Source organism: Neltuma alba, unplaced genomic scaffold (genome assembly GCF_004799145.2).
Source record: "Neltuma alba isolate B1F8T4 unplaced genomic scaffold, ASM479914v2 tig00002457_pilon, whole genome shotgun sequence".
NCBI classification, from domain to species: Eukaryota; Viridiplantae; Streptophyta; class Magnoliopsida; order Fabales; family Fabaceae; genus Neltuma; species Neltuma alba.
The window spans coordinates 54642-76765 of record NW_021632867.1 but is presented as its reverse complement, the minus strand read 5'-3'; the positions used below and the strand labels follow the sequence as shown (position 1 = coordinate 76765).

Below are 22124 nucleotides of genomic sequence, written 5' to 3'. Positions count from 1 at the left end.
AAATATTTTTTTTAAAAAATATTTTATTAATTATGTGTAATAAAAATTAAAACCATTTAACCCATGTAATTTTAAAAAAAAAAAAATAAACATAGGAAACAAAATTAATTAAATTTTTATATTTAATATATGAAATACAGAGTTACATACTTTCATTGTATCATTTTTTTTCAAGCTAACTACATTAGCCTAAGTTTTTCTTTTCCTCCTGGATTGAGAATTTTACTCACTTTTTTGCCACTCACTCATCAAATGTCGTATCAAATTCTCCATGTCATCATTGTTGTTGTTATTATTATTTTCTTAATTATTGTTTAAGAAAATTGCCTACAAGGACCTGTTGATAAAATTGTTACCATTTGCTTATCAATTATTGTCAAAAACAATACTAATATTATAATAGGTCCTTGTTTATAATTTTTCTATTTTAAGGTCTTTTGCTATGATTTTTTCTTATTGACAAATTACTCGCCTTTTTAACTTTCATTTCTGGATTTTTTTTGACAAAAATCGTATTTATTGATTAATTTACCCATTTTGGGCCTCATATTTTCATCTATTTAGATATTTCACCATTATTTCTATCGTTAAGTCGATTAATTTAATCAAGAAAGACATAGATTAAATAAGAAATTAATAATACTTAAATTATTATTTAAAAATTATTTTTATTTTTTGAAAAATCATTTTTTCCTAATATATCTACAATATTCATTTTCCTGCTATTAAATTTCTTTCCTCATTTTAATAATAATAATAACGATAACATTGAAAATAAAGCGTAGCTAACTATTTTCCAACAAAAAGATATGAATAGTTGGATAAGCTTGAAAGGGAATTGAGGTATTATTTAATTTAATAAATTTAGAGTGAAGAAAAAGCTATTGGCGTGGAGGAAGAATTATAGTTTGATGTCTGTATCAAACTTATAAATATTATTCTTATCATTATTCCCTTTCTGATGAGATGATAAATAGAAAAAATAAAGAAATATCAAATCCATCATTTTCTTCCGGTTATCTGTTGCTGTATCATAAATGATTGTCGTTTTAAACAATTAACGTTATCCAAAACACCACATCTTTGGACTGAACATTCTTTATTCAATTTGTCAGCATTTTATTGTTGAAGGATGATGGATGACCAGTGCCATACCTTATTGTCACAATTAAAAAAAAGATACAATTTACTATTATAAATTAAAATTATTTATTTTTTGTGTGTGTGTGTTTTCGCTGTGAAACTACTTTTAAAGACAAATTAAAGATGATGATGATCATAAATCGAAAGATAAGAATAACCATCAAGGAAGCTCTCCTAACTGAGCTCTGTTAATGCTTAAATCCAATCGAGTAGTCTGATATTAGAAAATTAAATTAAAAAATATGTAAAAAAAAAGAAAAATAAAATAAAACTGAAACCATTTAAATATAATCAAAATAATAATTCAGACATGATCCCAAGCACTTCCAAAGAAAAAATTGAAGCCGGTGCCGAGTTAGATGAATGTTAGGTTGATCTTTGGTAATTGAACTCAAACGATTTAAAATCCGACGGAGGATAATACATTATTTAATATGATGGATTTGGATTTTTTAATTGAGATACTACCTCCGGTTTTTAATATAAGAATTAGTTAACTAATTTAAGTAGATTAGAAAAACAAGTTAAATTAGTTGTTTGTAATGAATATATATTGTCTTTTTTTAAAATATCCTTACTAATCAAATATACTGGTTAGAACTACTATTATTACAAAACTACCTTTAAAAAATAAATATAAGAAACAAAGTGAATTAAAATCTTATAACTAGGATCAACATAAAAATCAAGCGAATTCTTATACTAAAGATCAGAGGCAGTATTAATTACTCCTCTAATCCTTAATATAAGACCCATTTAACTAATTTGATTAGATTAATAAAGTTAGGTAAGTTGGTTAATTATAAGAAATGTGACATGTTTTTCCTAAAACACCATAATCATCTTTCTTAATACCCATCTTCTTCTTCTACTTGATTATGGTTGAGAGAGTATCCATAGGGGTAATTTAGAAAAAATTGATAAATATGATAAATGGGTCTTATATTTAAGACTAAAACTAACTCAACAATTGGGTCCTATATTAAGGACCGGAGGAGTATTAAATCATGATATAATGTTATTGAAATAAAGGCCACTTTACTTCTCCTCAACATCATCAAATCACAGGCGATTTGAGTGTCTTTTATCGGCTATATAATATACTCTTTTAATTTTTAATATAAAAACTAACCAACTAATTTGTGTAAATTAAAAATATTAGTTAAATTAAGTAATATAATATGTTTTTTTAAATACTCTAAGCATCGTTCTTACTCCTTCCCTATATGTCTTACTTGATTATTGCTAAAAAAAATCAATATGGTTAATTTGGAAAAAAAAATTAATAAACACGTAAAATAGGTCTTACATGTAAAATCAAACATTAACTCTCCAGTTAAATTCTATATTATGAACCGAAAAAAGTATTATATAAATGCATTTTATGAAAAATATACTTCATTTGATTTTTAACATAAGAATTACTTAATTAATTTAGGTATGTTATAAAAAATATGATATTATTACCTTAAAATAACTTACATTATATTATCTTACGCATCATGTTATAAGTTATAAACTAAGTTAGTTTGGAAAAAAATTATGAATATATGAGATAAGATAAATTAAGATTTTATACATGTAAGATTAAATTCAATATCCTGTCTAACTCTCAAATTAAAAGTTCGAGGGGATACTAATAGTTTGAGGGGTACGATAACCGATGCGACGTGTATACATTTAATCAGCCATAGTTAATGACACACACGCAGAGGCACAGTAGTCGTAGAGTCAACGTCCAACTCTATTAGTAATAGTGGATGAAGCATTGAAGTTAAAGGGGTGTTTTAATTGGGGAAAAAAATAATTTAATATCAAAATTATTCTTTGATGAGAAAATCAAACTCAGATATATTAAAGCTACTATACCCTTATTATTCTGCCTATAGTCTTTTACTGCCTTTTATATTGTTCATCCCAAGTTATTTGCCAAGCTGTAGGGTCTAAGGGCATCACCGGGATCTTATTTGGTCCCAATCACTTCTTCAAATTAGCCTCCGGATTATATAATATTAAAAAACACGCCATCTAATTAAAGAAATACTTAAATCAATAATGTATCATGTAAAAATTAGTTTTTGCATTTGAAATCAGCTTAAAAATTAGTACTAATTATACCTACAATTGTTACTTTTGGAGGCAAGTGTGCACTAATTATACTTTAAAAAGTTAGTATTATAACTAATATTTAGAAGGAAAAAAACAAGTAAAATTTAAGACTTGTGTTTAAAATGAAAGAAGTAGTGGTGTCTCAAATAGTCAAATTAGATGTCTTTTTTTTTTTTGGGTAGAAATATTGGGTAACTCTAGTAACAACTTACACCGTGTGTGTGCACACTACCAATCACTCTTTTAGCTTGTGCTTTGAATTATTTGTAGGTAAAATTATAAATATTGAGTTGAAAAAATTTCAAATTTAAGAATTGGATTAGAATCGAATTATTTAATCTCTGTTATAAAAAATATAATAAATAGGTATAATTTTTTTATCACTACTTCTTTTAAATATTTAATTAAGTGATGAAAAAACTAAACATAGAAATGATACTAACTTTCTCCAAATTGCAACCAAAATTAATTATGAATAAAAAATTAAGTAGATATTATATATAAATGGGGAAATTACAATCAGTTTTTAAGAAAAAAGTTTAATTCTCTTAAAGTATATCAAAAATTGAAGAGTTTGTAATGATAAATTTTAAGAATAAAGAATAACAACATTCATTAACTTGTTATCAAAATTTAAAAAAAATTAAATTTTTTCTTTAAATCTCATCATAATTCTCTCTTTATTAAAAACCTTTAACCTGCTCCCCTCAAATTACTAAAACCGCCCTCCCTGTACTGTCACCTGCACGCCTGCGTCCTTCCATCCCCAACATTTATTTAGTTTCTAGAAAAATCTAACAAAAAATTACCGTTGGGTTTCAAAAATCTTTTCTCATTTTCAGCGAAAATAGGAATTCTGTTCTCGTCCTCAGTCTTTCACTCCATCTTTGGGATAGATGTGAAAAAGAATTCACACTACAGGGATCAAACTAAAAATTAAGTAGAAGACTGAAAACAAAAATTATATTTTCCTTCTCACTTGCATTCATGAATTCATCTCTCAGACTCAGGCTAGTTGCTTGTTTTTTTTTTTTTTAATATTTTCCTCTGTCCTCATTACACTCTCATTCTCTCTCTACTGTCCCCTCTTCTCCCTTAGTCCCTTAGCCAGTTCGCCGATGCCGGAGCCTGCATTGCTCGCCGGGATACTTTCCTGCAACCTCCATACTGCTGTAGACCACCAGAACGTGTCCGATAAGCTGCTTCTTGCCTGTCGAAGAATCGGGTTTCTTTTCTGGTCCATCCCAGTGCATGTGTTGAAGAAGTTTTTGCTCTGACTTGATTTTGTTAATGGTGCTTCTGGACTTCTGGTTTCTGTGAGGAGGAATAGATCTACGGAGCTTCGTGCATTCTTGAGAGTGAAGAAGAAGCTGGTTTTGTTTGAGAGAAAGAGTGAGGTTTGGGTGTGAATGGTAGCGTAGGGAAGAGGCTGGCATTGTTGCATATGACGACCAGAGCTCCATCCAGCGATCGAAGAGGGTGGTGGCGCTTCTGTGAATCTTTCACATGGAATGGCAGATCTTGCTAGCTACGGGAATGCCCACCGTGACTTAGAGCAGGTCTCTCTCTTTCTCTCTCTCTTTGCGTTCGAGTCACAAACTTAATGTGACGCGTTATAATTTTTGCTTTAGTTCTTGTAAATATTGCAGCTTTCTTGGAATATTTGTTATTCGGTTTGTTTCCATACAAAATAGTAATTGGGTTTGTTGTTGAAGGCACGTTCCCTGGCCAAAAAAATTATGATCAGCGTGTCTTTCGTTGTTTGGATACTGAGGGAAGTTGGAATTGCTGCTAGCTCTAGTCGAAAGACCGGAAGATTAAAGGCCAAAATGAAAATATGGGGGAGCACCTATTGATTTTTTTTTTTAATAGATGATCAGTAAATTTTCAAGCAGTTCTATTTATAATGAAAATTCACACCCTTTTGAATGAGAAGGGTTCATTGAATGATCTCATGTTTTATCACTGCTATTGAACATGAGAAGTCTCAAAAGATATGATGGGACTAACTATTTGCGTTATCAATTCTTAGAATTGGGCTAGACATGTTGGCTATCCCGGCCGCTCCTTGCTCAAGTAACTGTAACTATACTATAGGTGCTATTATCATTGCTGCTATTGCAGCATCCTTTCCTTACTCTCTGTGAGCTAGGTTATTCGTAACTCTTGTATCGTCTACCATTATTCCTCTAGTTAGTTCATTATTACTTCAATTGGATCGACAAGGGCCTATTCTATTCTCCCCTTTATATCTCGTATCTTATCCTCACTGTACCTACTATCTTCTATTAACTTCACAAGGAACATCACCACCATATAACTTTTACTTTCATACATAACCCCTTCCATATACGAAACAGCAGCATAGTTTCATTGGTCATAACCAGTCATATCAAGAATCACATAGTTAATACAACTATTTAGAACTATCCTAGAAAAGGAAAACTAGCAGTAACAAAGTCCTCTAAGGCGTCCAGTATCTGCTCAAAAGTACACCCATCTACTCTGTCGCAGATAGATGGTATGGATTTCTCCCAGATCCATGTTTTGGGAAGAGTAGATAGCAGTGCTTTGCCCTACATGTCTACATCCTAGGTCTCGCCTTCCTTATTAACTGTCACATATAATCGCTTGACTCGACGGAAGAAATCAAGGTATATTGTGGCATATTGATCTTTATCCCTCTTAATATACCTACCCAGGCACTTGAATTCCTTAATCAGGTTATCAATCGTGTTAAACTCCTTAGGCACTAATGATGACCTCTTCCTTGGAGGTAATGTTCCACTAGGGTTTGCCTCATCATCATGGGTTCTTGGTCTAGGCACTGGCGACGAACGTAATCTTAGTTGTAACTTTGTCGCTGGCCATGTGCTGGATCCTACCTCATCTTCCTGTAGCTCTATTATTTGATTCGAGCCCCCTCCAGAATGAGTATCCTCGGTCTCTCTAGGGAGTGAGTAATAATAATGTCCTAATGAGGGAGTAAGATCATTAGGATTCCCTACCAGAGGGTGGTACCATTCTGGGTACGGTTCTCCAGGCATCTTGTGGTCAACAACCTCTATTGTGCAATCACTTTCATAGCATGCCATCTTCCTAACTTCTATTCTTTCCCTAGTAGTGCAGCAAACCAAGCCAACAGTATAATTCAAGCAATACAGTGCGAACACAATTCAAAATAATACAGGACAATACATGCCATACAGTATCACAGTGCACTACTAGCAAGACATTTATCAAACACATCCAAAATCCTTAATCCATAGCAACTTTAATACATAATCAAAGCATATTACAATAAGCCAGAGCTTTTGCTCTGATACCAAAAAATGTTACACCTCCTTCATTACCTTATTATATAACAATTGAAACCATTCAAAACCATTATATAAGTCTTAAGTATGAAAAAATTTCAATATTTCAACTTAGGTTCTGAGTTACTATTCATGATTCATAGCATTTTGATCAATTTTGAAAATTCATAACTAATTGTAGAAAAATCAAAACAAATTGGTTCTAAGTTCTATAAAAAGCTCTTAACATGCTCTTCAAAGAAAAAATACTTATTGGTATCTAGATTTCATGCATCAATCTCATATTTTGTTCAAATCAGTACTGTTCATTTGGTCATTTCTTAATTTTTCAGGATTTATGCCTAATTTGGAAGGACATATCTTTCTGTACAAAACTCCAAATTTAGTGAATTACCACTTGTTTTAAAGCTAAAAATAAGATCTATAAGATATATCAAATTTCAGATCTAGATGCATCCAATTGATCAAAATCACGTTGGTCAAATTTTGCTACCAAAAAGTCAACTTTTATCTCTTGTCTCATACCATTCTTGATTTTTCTTTTTCTTTTCTTTCATCTAGCTTTTCTCAATCATATGACATGTACTCACACATAATCTTTGATCAATTACTTACATGTACTTATCCTTAAACATTGACATCATAATTTAATATGGTTTACAACCATACATAACAACATATAAGTACAAAACGTTGTTTCAATAACATAAATTCCCTCATCCTCCAAGTGAATCCCTTTCCTTTCTTCTTGCCCTTAGTGACACCACCTGGCATTCCTATTATTGTTTGTACATTGAGGGGAGTGAGATTTTATTGAAATCTTAGTAGCAATGAATTACAATCATCATATAAATCAAGCGAGTATAATGTGACATGTTATCAAACATCAAAACATCCTCAAGTCACATAAAATCATATTTTGCATCATACCAAAAGAGGAATATCAACACTTTCATATTGACATGTTTCTATGCATTTGGCCAAAGCACAACCAAATGTCATAAAGTCAACTATTATCATCACATAATTTCTCAATTCAAGCAATCAACATAATCACATTAAACAAGCAAAATAAGTGATCAAATTATAATTTAATGCTACCTCTTAATCCTTGATGCAATTTAGACTCAAGGGAATTATGCTCTCCTTGAATTTACTCCACAAAACCTATCAATTCAAGTGTAAACACAGTCCAATTCATCAATCATTCAAGCACAAATACCAATGCTTGAAATTATAATTATTTCCTCTTTGTTTCCATCAATCTCTTAGTCCATTTCTACACAATTTTTTGTGTAGAATCTAAATATCTAATTAGATTTATAAAAATCACACTCCTTCCCTTTCATTTAAGCTTGGCTGAATAGAGGTCCATATTTTCTAAAAATTCCATTTTTGATTCTAATGATTTCAAACACTTCTCTTTAGTATATTTCTACACAAAAACACATTTTAAACTTATTGAAATCATCAAAACACATCAAAACAAACTCCTACCCTAAGATATCATAGTGGCCGAATTGATGTTCCTTGAAGCCTAGGTTGATTTCCTTCAAAACATCAATCCATACACCACTTAAACATGCTCATTCCACATCATATTTAAAGTTTCTATCCTTCCCTAAAGCATAAGCATATTAACCAAATTTATGGCAACAAAGCACTTCTAAAATAATTCAATTTCCTAACCAAAACAAGCTTTAATCTTAACCAAACCAAAGCTCAAACATACGTTGGTAAATCCTTGATTAAAGCTTGATGATTTCTTGTCCAAAAGAACTTATCAAATTCAGTCTCCAGCTCCAAAAATGAAATGGCAGCACCTCCCCTTATTTTACTAATTTTCTACCTATTTTTGAGTATTTTGAAGGGGTATTTATAGAGAAATAAATCTGGCCTCTCCCCTTGATCAGTGGCCTAAATTTAGCCAGCAAAAGTGGCTATGTGGCTGCCATCCAAGCCTCAAATTCTCATATCGTGCCAAGTGTCCTATCTCTAGAACTTTCCTATTGATATTTATGCAAAAATTGAATTTTATTAATATTTAATGAAGGGTCCAGATTATTCACGAAATTAGGCTTAATTTAGACCCAATGTGTATCCCACACATGGTTTAAGATGGCCAAGATAGCCCACAAACCAAATCAAAATCTCAAACCATTCTGAAACTTTATCGATTACTATTCACTAGTAACAGTCCATAATTTTTATAGACCTTCAAAAATTTATTTCTTTCTTTGATAATTCACCTTTTAATATAAAAACATGATCCAGAAATTTTCAGAATTTTTTTCCACCTCTAGGTATTTATTGTGAATTTTTCTCTATTATGCCTCTATCGGTGTGATTGCGGGAAAATAAATTTTTTAAAATTAATTTTGCAGCTTCCAAGGCCTAAAAATAATTTTATAAATTCAAAAAAATATTTAAATAATTTTTTCATATTTTTCTCAGAATTATTGAGGCCTCTAGCTATTTAAAATAATTATTTTCCCTTAATTTGCTGCTATTTTCTCAAAAAATCTCCGTATTCGGGAAATTCTATAAAAATTCCTTTTTCCATAATTTTCACCTTTAGGGCCTCCATTGAGGCTCCAAAACCTCTAATTCACCAATTTTTTATTTTTAGGAAGTTTTCTAGTATTTTTCTCAAATTTTTTGTTTTGCCCTTCCTAGATCGATAATTACGAAAATACCAACCTAGACCTTATCAGGGTTTCATATAAAAAGTTATTTCATTTTCCCGTCTAATTTCTACACTGGCCCTCAACCAAATTTTTATCCCTCCTGTCAATGCTAAATTCGACGGGATGTGACAATATCAATAGAGGGATTTGACTTCTAAGTAGGTATATCTATAGAGGCATGCGCACGTAAGATTTAGAATGAATGAATATCATGTAATTAATAATTAATTATATGTCACAATAAACAAAATAAATAAGATAAAATATTTGTAAAGATTATTTTCAAGAGAAAGATAATAAATCTATTGAAGGTCTACGTAATTCTTAAAAAAAAAACAAAGAAATATCATTACTACAAATAAGGTCATTTTTGTTGCCAATTTTTGTTTGTTTTGAAAAATAGAAGCATATCGGCCTTCAAGCTAGTCTGTTAAAAGGAAACTCCTCATATTCGTCTGTTTCTCTTAAAAACAAACAAACAACTTTTTTTTTTATTCAAATTTCATCTTTGCGGTGCATAGAACTAGACATGCCCTAGCAAATACGTCTTCTCCTCTCTTCTTCATGTGTAGCAGGCTCTCTCCCCCTTCTTTAGATTTCTACTTCTCCTTCTCTAGCACTGATGTTGGCAACTAAGTTTGCCTTCTCCCTTTCTAGTAGCTTGCCGTCTTCTTCTCCCTCTCTTCCCCATTCTTCATTCATGCCATCCTGTGACCAAGAGCAACATCTTCTTCCATAGAAGTAGCCATTCTCGTCTAGTTTAAGCTTGTTCATAACGCAAGATAAGTGGCATGGGTGTGTGTCTCTTATATTATGTGGGTTTTTGGATGTTGAAAGGAATGAATGTAAGTGTTTGTGGATGTGCATGCTTTCTATTTAAATTGATTGTTGGTAAGAATTGCATTTAGGAATTATTCAACATTGATTAGGCTACATTTTGATCATTAAAAAGCTTACTAAACTTGTTTAAACCTTAATGCTCATAAGATGTTTGTGAAAATGTCTAAAAGAGCAATTTGATTGGAATATGATAGTTAATTAATTATTATCAATATTTAATCTTCATATTGAATTTTAGAAAGCTTTAGATGCTATTTAAACATGTATGTGTATATAATTTTATTTTTATTACTTTGTACGTAGATAGTGTTAGGAGAAGTATGCTTCAAATTTTATTGGAAAGCCGGAGTTGAATATTGTAATCATCATAATTAACATTGCAAGTAAGCTTGAAATTGTATTTGATATTGTGAAGATGAAAACTTTGGGATATATGTTCTTACATCTTGTTTGATTGCTAAAATTGTTTGATTTAATTGTGTTAGATAGTTTAACTTAGTCTTGAATTGCTTTAATTTTGTTGGAATTGAGCTTGATTGGATAAAAATGTTTTAATTAGTTTTGAATTGCTTTAATTTTTTTAGAATTGAGCTGGATTGAATTTAAATTTCCTTATTATATGAACATATAGATTTTTAATGATGAAAGCTCCTATATTGATGAAAATATTGATGGTATTCGAGATCGTTTGGCAGGACAATTCTTCAAGAGTTTTATTCGCAATCATGAGGTCAAAAATGATTTTTTTTGTTTGGACGCTTCTTCTTTTTTGGCTTAATCAAATTAGGATGTCATTAGATTTCTTGGTTTTAAAACTTTCTTTTGTTATATGACTAACTTATGATGTTTAGTTCTTTTTGCTTAACTAAGCTAATTAATTAGAATGTTATTTGTTTTAAATATTTTGACCTTTAAAATTGTGGATTATGTGGATTCTATTTATATAGAACATATGTGATCTGGTTGTGATGAATTGATGTTATTGTTTACTATAAACTATCTTAGTCCTATTGTATGTATGCTTTTAGAATTACAAATTGAATAGAAGTTGGCAATATTCAAATTTCCATCCTTTTTTCAAAAAAAAAAAAAATTGTTTGTTCCAGTCAGTACATACAAAAATAGGCATGCATACCTTGTTTTGACCAGAACAGACAAATGTGTATGCCCATGTTTGTCTGTTATGGAACAGATGAGTATATGGATACCAATATTTGTTTTTTTTTTAAACAAGATGAATATTTAATTACTATTTACGTCTCCTCTATTGATGTCTCCCCCAAAATAGACAAAAAAAAAAAGCCTTTAAAATAGCTGAAAATAACATATTTTGTAGTAGTGTATATTAGCATATACCTTTCTAAAATGAGTGTTTATTGTTCCACAACGTTTGCTTTTAAAAACTGATAACCTCTCAAAATTCTTACTGATTCAACTTGTTTTAACATTCTTTTCTCAGTTTTGGAAGCTAATTGTGCAGGGTTATTCCCTTAAAGCTAGAAAATATGACTTGAAAAAATAAACTTTGATTTATGCTAACAATTGGGGATTATTGTGTAATGCTTCTAAGATTCTTGTTGTAAGAAATAGCAAGAGCTGGAAGATGAATGACAAGGAGAAAGATTTAACCAATTTTGATTGATCAGAGGAAGATCAAGGGCCCAGAGCAAGCAAAGATGGAAGACCTAAGGTAGAGAGGTTGAAAAAGCAACATCCGCCACGGTGCTTGAAGCAACTCGCGACAGCTTCTTCAACAGAAGGGAAGGAGAGGCATCCTGTATAAGGAGCCACGGCACCTGTCTATATCTGCTACAGCTCGTGTCTATATCTGCCGTGGCGCCCAGTCCTTCCCAAGGAGCTTGCCATTTTGTACCACTATCCATGCCACTATCTGCTCTTTAATACAAGTCACTCACAACACAATCTTGCGCACTAAGGAATATATTAAATTTGAGTGAAAATTTTTCAATTTTATCTTTATTAAAGTTTTCTCCATCTCTCTATATTTATAAATCATTCTCATATCTCTCCCTTCTTTTTCTGCTTCCAATGAGAATTAAATAAAGATAAAATTAAAAAACAAGCATTAAATATATTACAGATGATTTACATTGAGCACCAGAATGGTATTTTCCATCAACCTCTGATGGTTTTGGTGAGCATATTCAAACTCTTTAGTCCAGTTGGTTCACATTAATTGAATCTAAAAACTTTTCAATTGTGTTGGATCTTCTCGAATATTGTTATGATTCTGATGAAGAGTCTGTTGGAGAACTTCGCTGGTGGACTTACGAGTTCATCAAAAGAGGCTATTTTTTTAGCCTTTAAGCAACTCAAAAGCTCGATGTTAGAGATGGCCAATTTTCCTCACTGATAGCAGCAGCAAAACTGGACCCTATTTTTTTTTTCTCAGAATGGACCAGAACACATACATACATACATACATACATATATGGGGAAGATCTATAAAGGTGCCGGTAGAAAATGTAGTACAAAACTGAACATGGAAAAAAAAAAGAAGAAAACTGTTCAGAGGTGAGATGTTCGCATATGGTTTCTCTCCTCTAGCCTCCTTTTCTTCATCACCATTAGATTAAAAATTTCAATAGTTCATATTTAACATTTTTTAATAAAATATTATTACAACTTCACTTAAAAATATATGAATAAATTTATATCGTTAAAATTTGATTTGAAAATTTCACAACCACCTATGATTATTATTATTTTGGAGTACATTTTCTTCCCATTTTTACTAATAGTTGTGAACTGTTTAGATCAAATATTAACAGTTTAAATTTATTCATATATTTGTAAGTAAAATTATAATAATGCTTTTATAAAAATTTTAAATTTAGACCTTTAAAATTTTAATCTAATGGCGGTAAAGAGAAAAAGAGGGTAGAAGAAATCGTAAAGGAAGAGAAGGGTGAAGGAAAGAAGTCAGGTCCAACATGCTCAGGATGCATCCTCCTGGCATTATGAGCAGATTTTGCAGCGTTGTATAATTCTTCATATCTCTCATCATATATATTCACCTAACATTATGGAAATCAAGACAAAACTTCTATTATATATTTACCTCATATTTTGTAAATCACAATAAAAAAAAGTAACTTATAAACTATTTCAAATGAGCCCTGAATAAAATCAAAAGATTCAGATGACAAAATTTCATAGGATTTATAACTGGAGACCACAAAATGTAGATTAATCTGAACATAAGAAATTACTGAGGAGTTTAGAAAAACGACTTTCAAGAGATACTGAGTTAAAAAATAATCATAAGTATTGAAATTTAATTTGGAAAGTTATTTTGCATATTGGCATCTAGATGCCTGAACAGCGCAGAAAGATTACGACTATAACTTATTCAAGCATAAGGAACCCAAATGCTTGTGCCACACAAGGGGAAATTTATTAAATTCTCTCTCAAATAAACTAATTAAGCTTAAATTCATGGATAATACTGCCTGAAAAATCTGAAGAACCATTGCATGTGACAGGAGAAACTATACTCGCTCTTTTTGATAGCGTGAGTTTTTGTATGGCCCTCTCACCATATCATCGACGGAAACACTTCTACTACACCTGGTACTTAATACTACCTCCGGTCCTAAATATAAGAGTAAGTTAGAGATTCAATTTGATCCTCAATATAACAACTCCATTCACTTTGTCTCCTATATTTGTTTATTTTTCATCAAAGTAGTCATCGTGGTGATTATACAAGTTAAAGTGTTTACATTCCAATGGATGTGTTTGGATTAGCAATGGAGAAGTAACTTTTTTTTCAATCTGACTTTTCCAGAAGTCAAATTGAGTAAAAGTCAGATAGGGTAATGTGATTTATGTTTGGATTGAGTTTTAAAAAAAAGTCAGTTTGAGAAGCTGAAATTTGTTTGGATGATAAATGTAAAAATAAGTTTAGATGTAAAATGACTTAAAAGGATATGAATTTTATTAAATAGTACATATCTAATATTAGATATATATATATATATATAAGACTATTTTTTAAGAAGTAAGGAAAATAAAAATTATTAAAAGTAAAGAAATTTAATTTATTATTAGAAAGAAAATATATATGTAATGTGACTATTTTAAATAAAGTAATGAAAATAAAATTATTAAAAATAAGAAAATTTAATTTATTGTTATAAAGAAATTATATATATAATGTGACCATTTTAAAAGAAGTATTGAAAATAAAATTATTAAAAATAAAAAATTTAAGTTATTATTAGAAGGAAATTGAAAAATAATAAAATACTTAATTAAATATATGTAATGGATAAATATGTAAATTAGAGGTCATACGAATGTAGCATTTTTAACTAAATACATCAAATAATTAATTGGATGCCATGCCATTCAGATCGCGTTTCAAAAAGAGAGTGTGTGTGTCGTTTTTTTCTTTTAGCTAAGTGAGAGAAAAATCATGCAGGAGGGTCAAGTAGGTAAAAATATTTAACATCCTAATAAAACATTCCAACGGTTTTCTCAAATGCACCAGCGTCCAAAAAAAAAGCACTCGAAATCAGCTTCTCCTAGAAGTCAGATTAGCCCACCGTGAATCCAAACATGTTAAAAATACAGCCACATGAGAAGCCAGATGGGGATGCACGTTTGGGCCCCCAAACGTGATCCCAAATGAGCCCATTGTCGAAAGAGATAAACCAAAAGTCCATCTCAGGATAGTACAAGATTAGTGAATGAGATTTCATTATTGAAAAATATGTTAGGAGATGTTTTGGTGGAACTAAACCATAATTTTAAAAGTAATTTTATATATGTGAGAAGAATTTTATCTTGATTTACATGAAAATACTTTTTAAAAATGCTTTTTAATTCAACCGAATTCTAAAATATAGGAGCATGTCCACGACACATTATCATCTACAATAAGGAATCGCCACCTCAGTATCTCTTGTAAATTCTTTATGGTTGATATGAAAAAGGAAAAATTTTTAAAAAAATGATTTTTAAATTTTAAAATTTCATATCAATATTGATTATTATACTCGTAAAGAAAATGACTATAGTGAAAAAACAAATGACAACACATTTTTGTAATAATTTTATTTAAAAATTTGAAATTCAAATATCATTTTTTTAAAAAAAATTTCTGTGAAAAATGGATAAAAATAGAGGGGAATATGGGAATAGGGACTTGTTTTAGCTTTTGCTTTTGTTTTATTTTTTTTTTTTTCCCGACTTGGACTTCTTTTATTACCTTTTTAGAGCGGAGGAATTTGACTCGAAAATATGGCCAAGCCATTGGGACAAATAATATTTGGAAAAAAGACATTAAAATACCCTAAAAATACTAAATAATAAACGGGAGCATATGAATTTCAAAATCCTAATTTAGACCTTGGGTTTTTTTTTTTGAAAATTTCAAATATTGTAAAATTACACAAAATGTCTTTTATTTTTTAAATACCGCCATTTCAGCACTTCCAACCACTAGAGCTCAGACGCTAGCAACCTTGCCAGTGACGAACTACTAGAGCTTCAGGGACATGTTACCGAAACTCTGGTGACCAGTTGTGAAGCTCCGATAACTACTCTTTCTTATATATTAACTACTCTTTTTTAACTATTGACTACATTTGTTTTCAAACCTTGATGACTACTCTTGTTACATTACTGACTACTCTAGTATTATGATTGACTACTTTTATTTTTAAAATTTTCATGACTACTTTTATTTAGCTATTAACTACTCTAGTTTTGTTTGTTGACTACTTTTGTTTTAAAAAATCAAAAAATGTATTAAATGTTATTGGAGATTTAATGACTACTTTTTGTTTAATTATTTACTACTCTTGTGTAGTCAATAGCTATATAAAAATAGTCACCGGAACTATGAAAACAAAAGTGGTCAACAGCTAAACTAAAGTAGTCAATAACTATATGAAAGTAGTCATCGAGAGTAAAAACAGTGTTGTCATTTTACAAGATTTGAAAATTTCAAAATAGTACCTGGGATCTGAATTATGATTTTAAAATTTACCTACCCTTATTTGTTATTTAATATTTTTAAAGGTATTTTACTGTCTATTTTTCCAATTTTGTAATAACTTCTCTGCCAAGTTTCTGAAGGTCCTCAAAAAATCTACGAAGTTTCTTCTTGGTCGTGGCATTTCTCTTGTATTTCCTGCCCTTCGTTCTCGTTGTTCGTGGACGAGCAGGTGAGTCTCATTAACTTGTGTGTTTTCAGTCCTCTGTTTTGGGGATTACGTTTTCTGTTGGCCTGTTAGCTTCCAAATTCAAGCTTGATTGTAGGTATTGACAATGGTTGTGGAAAGAAGTTCTGCAGGCTGGCTTTGAAATTTCTTCTAACTGGGTGAAACATTCCTCCTTGAGTTTTTTTCGCACACATCCTGGTTCAATCCTTCATTGTTCTTTACTCTGACATTAAGAAATATTTTTTTTTTTTTTGAAATTTTCCGCACACTTAATGGTTCATCAATTCTTCATTGTTCGTCCATTTTTGCTTTCTATAATGCTTATATTTTGTTGGGGTTTTACATTTCAGCGATGAACTCTCCACTTGTCTCTCGCGTCCTCGTGAACTGCTCTTCTTCTCAGGGTCTTTACTATATCTCTGTTTCTTCGTTCTGGACCTTAATTTAAGCAATTTAAGTCTTCGTTGGTGATGTTTTCCGGTTGTCCGATTCATGCTAAGCATATTTTTAAATATATATTTTTCTCTATCTTCTCTTGTTTCTTTCTTGTACTACGTCCATCCTGACACTTGAGTGAGGAGTTGTAGAGTTCAAAGCACAAATCTGCTGTGGCCAACCATTCCAATACCTAGGCATGTGGATTATCTATTCAATTATAACAATTATCCTTTTATAGTTCTTTAATGGCGAGGTTACTGAAATTTCTCACATACCAATAGCTAGAGCCCACGAGCCAGGTATACGTAAAGTTCAGAAGATTTAGTTTAATTTTTAGTTTTTACAACCTGAACCTTTTGCAGCCTTGGAGTCTGCCCTTCACGTTGCTTTCACGTTGCAGGTACAACGAACTTTTATTTCGTTACGATCCATTAATTTCAATGTCTCTTGCTGAGCGTAGAGTGCAGATTTTTATGCTCAACGGCCTTTTTTTTGGAAAAAATTACAAATAAAGACCTTCTAATATGTAAAATTATGATTTGGGACTCTAAGTTTGAAAAAAATAGCAAATAAGGACCAGGTCTCACTTTTACAAATATAAAATGTGAGTGAAATATCTAAAATGCCCCTCAGCTAAATTTTGATTTGGTCTACTGAAGTTGTCATTCGCTAAAGTGAACTTGTTATTTCTTATAGTTAACTCTTCATTTGGTATACCCTCAATCAAGTTATGATTTTGTCTACTGAAGTTGTCGTTCGTTAAAGTGAACTTGTCATTTTTCATAGTCAACTTGTCATTTGGCTGAAGGGTATTTTAAACACTTCACTATGATTTCATATTTGCAAAAAAAGACTGGGTCCTTATTTATTATATTTCAAATTGAGGGTCCCAAATCGCAATTTTATATATTCGGAGTTTTTATTTGCAATTTTTTCTTCTTTTTTTTTTCTTTTGAACTATGGGAAAATATTTCAGCTAACTATGAATTTTCTAGGGTTAGTATTGTACATTTTTTTGTACCGTCAGCTTTATGGTTTGTATGTCTGAAGCCGATAAGAACATTGAATCGAGTCTTAGTCCAGACAGGGTATAACTTTTCCACATTGTTTCTTTGTCGTTTTCTTTTCTTTTCTTTGTTTTGGGTCTTAAAGGAGAGTGTTGTGTGTTTTTGCTCATAATTGGCTAGCTGGAAGAGCTCCAATTCACCATTATATTCTCTTCTTTCTTACATAACTTATTACTAATAAAGGATCAGTCCAACTTCATCAGTTGAACTTAGCATTTTCAGTGTGATATTTTAGATATTCAATTCTCTATTGCAAGAGGGATTAGCATGGCAGTTCAAGCAATATCTTCCACTTCCTTCAACTGTGAATGGAAATACGATGTCTTCCTCAATTTTAGAGGCAAAGATACCCGTAATGGTTTCACAGGTCACCTTTATTTTGCTCTTTGTGAAAATGGAATCCGCACCTTCATGGATGATGAAGAGCTTAGAAAAGGGGATGAAATTACACCAGCACTTTTCAAAGCAATTGAACAGTCTAGGATGGCCATCGTTATATTCTCTAATGACTATGCATCCTCCACGTTTTGCCTCAATGAACTTGTCACGATTCTACAATTTATTAAGGGAAACAGCCGGTTGGTTTTGCCAATTTTTTATGATGTGGAACCTTTACACGTGCGGCATCAAGAAGGGAAGTATAGAGAAGCCCTGGCTATGCATGAGAGGAAGTTAAAAGATAATGTGGATAAGTTGCAAAGATGGAAGGCTGCATTACATGAAGCAGCCAATATATCAAGTTTTCACCTCAGTGTTGGGTAAGTCACAACCTATACCTCTTGTTTTACTTTGTATTGGATGTTCAGATGCATCATATTAAATGTATATAGGAATAAGCTAACTTTAATTGCTTCATGAATGAATTTAGTTTGACTTGACTTGAAATTTAGTAATGACATAAATTTTGTAATTTGTCAGGCATGGATATGAGTATCAATTCATTCAAAGGATTGTTAAACAGATCTCTAGTAAGATCAACAGGGATCCTTTGCACTTTGCATATTGCAGACTATCCAGTTGGACTCGAGTCTCGAGTGTTAAAAATTAATTCTCTTCTAAGAGTTGAGTTGGACAATGAAGTCAACATGATAGGAATATGTGGAATTGGAGGAGTTGGGAAAACGAAAATTGCACGTGCTGTGTATAACTCAGTTGCTGATAACTTTGAAGGTTCATGCTTTCTCCATGATGTCAAAGAAAATTCAAGTAAACTTGGCCTTGAACAAATGCAAGAGAGAATGCTTTCAAAAATTATAGGGCAGGATATCAAGCTGGTGTATGTTAACGAAGGAATTGCTGTAACAAAACGAAGACTCACTCAAAAGAAAGTTCTTTTGATTCTTGATAATGTTGATAAACGAGAGCAATTGGAAAAACTCGCAGGTGATTGTTATTGGTTTGGTTCTGGCAGTAGGATTATTATTACAACAAGGGATAGGCAATTACTTAAAAGGCATGGTGTTGAAACAATATATGACGTGAGGGAATTCAATGAGGAAGAATCTCTTGAATTGTTAAGCTGGAATGCCTTTAAAAGTTGTAACGTTCATCCAAGTTACAGGGAAGTTGTGAGTTGTGCAATACAGTGTGCCCAAGGCCTTCCATTAGTTCTCGAAGTAATAGGTTCTCACTTGTTTGGTAAGTGTATAAATGATTGGAAATCTGCATTAGATGTCTATAAAAGAATTCCAAACAAAGAAATTCAACAAATACTGCAAGTAAGCTATAATAGCTTGCAAGAGGGAGAGCAGGAAACTTTACTTGATATTGCTTGTTTTTTCAAAGGGAAAGAGTTGGAAAATGTCAAAGATATGGTGGAACTTGCTCATGGTTTCGATCCAAATTATTGTATTGAAGTGTTGAAAGACAAATGCCTTGTAAAGATTGAAAATGGTTGTATTAAAATGCATGACTTGATACAAGCCATGGGAAGAGAAATCATTCGTCATGAATCACCGAGAGAGCCGGGAAAACGAAGTAGATTATGGTCCCATGAAGATATTATTCATGTTCTGCAAAAAAATACGGTGAGTGACTCTGATATGGGTGATTTAATTTTTCTTTTTGTACCTTGACACAGAGTGTTATTGTTTTATTCAAAATTTTATCATTTTTGGTGGCATGTTTGCCGATTAAAATTATTAGAACAAAATTTTTTTTTCCTTTATAGTATCTGAAACTTCTAACTCGTGATTGACTTTAAATTTTTGTCTATTAATAGGGTACAGAAAAAATTGTTGTTATAATTCAGGAGCATCAGTGTGGAAATATGAAAATAAATTGGGACAGAGTGGCTTTCAGAAGGATGACAAATCTAAAAATACTTTTTCTCAAGGAGGCCTGGTTTTTAAATGGTCCTCTGAATCTTCCAGATTGTTTAACGGTGTTGCAGTGGTGGGGATATCCGGCATCTTGTTTACCAACTAATTTTGATCCTTCAAACCTCGCTGTGCTTGACTTGCAAGGAGGTTGCTTACGGTCTTTGGAACCTAAAATAGTGAGTATATTACTTTTTAAGTTCATTATATGCTTATTTTTATCCGGGTAATCAAGTTATGTGTTAATGAAAAATTCCACTAACTATTTTATGGTTTTCTTCCTGCAGAAATGGGAGAATATGACAACTTTGAATCTTAGAAAATGTCAATTTATAAGCCAGATTCCTGATGGATCTGGCTTCCCAAACTTAGTTGAACTAAACCTGGAAGGTTGTTACAATTTAATTGAAATTCCTGATTCAATGGGATTTTTGGAGAAACTTGAAATCTTTAATGTTAGATACTGTACAAAGCTCAGGGTTTTTCCTCGTGCAATCAAGATGCCCAATCTTCTACACCTCGGACTTGAAGGCTGTATAAATCTTGAGAAATTTCCAGAGATATTAGAAAAGATGCAATATATAGAAAATCTTGATTTGAGTGATAGAAACTTAGAATTGCCATTTTCAATTTGCAACATAACTGGGCTTCGAAATTTGAATATGAGAGGATGTGGAAGAGTTATTCTGCTACCAAGTAACCTTGCTATGTTACAAAGACTAGAAGGGACATCTAATGAAGACCGTAGAGAAGGCCAAGAAGAAGGAAGCTTCCTGTTGTGTCCTAATGTGGAGGTGATTAGGCTTCCTGGGTGCGATATATCAGATGCATTCCTTCCTATATGTCTTACTTGGTTCTCCAATGTGAAATGCTTAAACCTTTCTGTTAATGGTTTTTCAATCATCCCGGCGTGCATTAAAGACTGTTGTTTCTTGGAGAAGCGTTATGTTGATCCTTCCAAACATCTGAGAGAAATAAATGGGATTCCCCCAAAATTAGAAGAATTATGGGCACGAGATTGCTTATGGAGAAGAACATCACTGAGCCAGGTTTGGTTGCGTTTCAAATTCTGATATTCTAATCCATTTTAATCTGATTCTTTTATGCACCTAAACATTTTTTCTTGATCTTTGACAGGAATTACAAGAGGGTAGTGACAAACCTTTTTTCGTGCCTGGATCAGCAATTTTTGAATGGATTCACCATAGCAGCAGGGGACCGTCCATATCTTTCTGGTTTCGCGGCAGAGCGCCAATGATCTCTCTCTGTTTTGTTAGAAAACAAATGGTACTTGATGTTTTAAGTGCTGAGGTAAATGTTAATGGTAGGATAACATTGTTCAATGAAGGCGATATGATGAAGGACACTATGATAATCTATTGTTCAATGTCATCTCATTATATGTTAATGAGTTGGGATATTAAGATCACTGATGAAATAGGCCCTCTGCTTCTTAGTGGGTGGAATCATGTTAAGATTTGTATATATGAAGATGTGTGGAGGCATTTGAAAGAGATGGGAATCCATGTAAAGGAAGAAGATGGAAGAATGGAGGATATCCGATTCACAAATCCTTATAAAAGGACAAAAGTTGAAGTTTCGCAGTGGCAACTTGATTAAAGTGGAAATGACACCACAACTCAAGAAGGTGTTTTTTTTCTTTTTGTGTTTTGTTTTTGCTCTGTCTCTTGCGTCCTTATCAAAATTATCTCATCCAAAAACATTTGATTGTGCATATGAATATGATGAATGAATTAAGGAAAAATTATAATGAGGTCCCATGAAAAGAAAATAACTACCAAAAAGTTCTGATAACAAGTTGGGAGTTGTCATTTCCTACTATATAAATTTCCTACTATATAAATTTCCTACCATATAACTTGGCATTATAAGTTGTTCAATTTGTTATTAGAAGTTTTTAGTAATTATGTTTCTTTTTTGATACTTTATTGCGATTCTCCCATGAGTTAATGCACTTGTACCTTTCAATAGATTAAGCGGCAAACATGGA

General features: G+C 31.7%; 2 protein-coding genes across 2 annotated transcripts; both read left to right on the top strand.

Moving 5' to 3' along the window:
- Positions 1 to 17952: 17952 nt before the first annotated feature.
- Positions 17953 to 18557, top strand: LOC114728842 (TMV resistance protein N-like). Its single transcript, XM_028915801.1, has one exon. It carries the CDS (start codon positions 18063 to 18065, stop codon positions 18555 to 18557), a length of 495 nt encoding a protein of 164 aa, XP_028771634.1. The 5' UTR covers positions 17953 to 18062.
- Positions 18558 to 18715: 158 nt separating this feature from the next.
- On the top strand, positions 18716 to 21772 carry LOC114728881 (TMV resistance protein N-like). The gene is made up of 4 exons (XM_028915842.1): positions 18716 to 19822; positions 20017 to 20292; positions 20401 to 21162; positions 21251 to 21772. Exons 1-4 carry the CDS (start codon positions 18716 to 18718, stop codon positions 21731 to 21733), a joined length of 2628 nt encoding a protein of 875 aa, XP_028771675.1. The 3' UTR covers positions 21734 to 21772.
- The last annotated feature ends 352 nt before the right edge of the window (positions 21773 to 22124 follow it).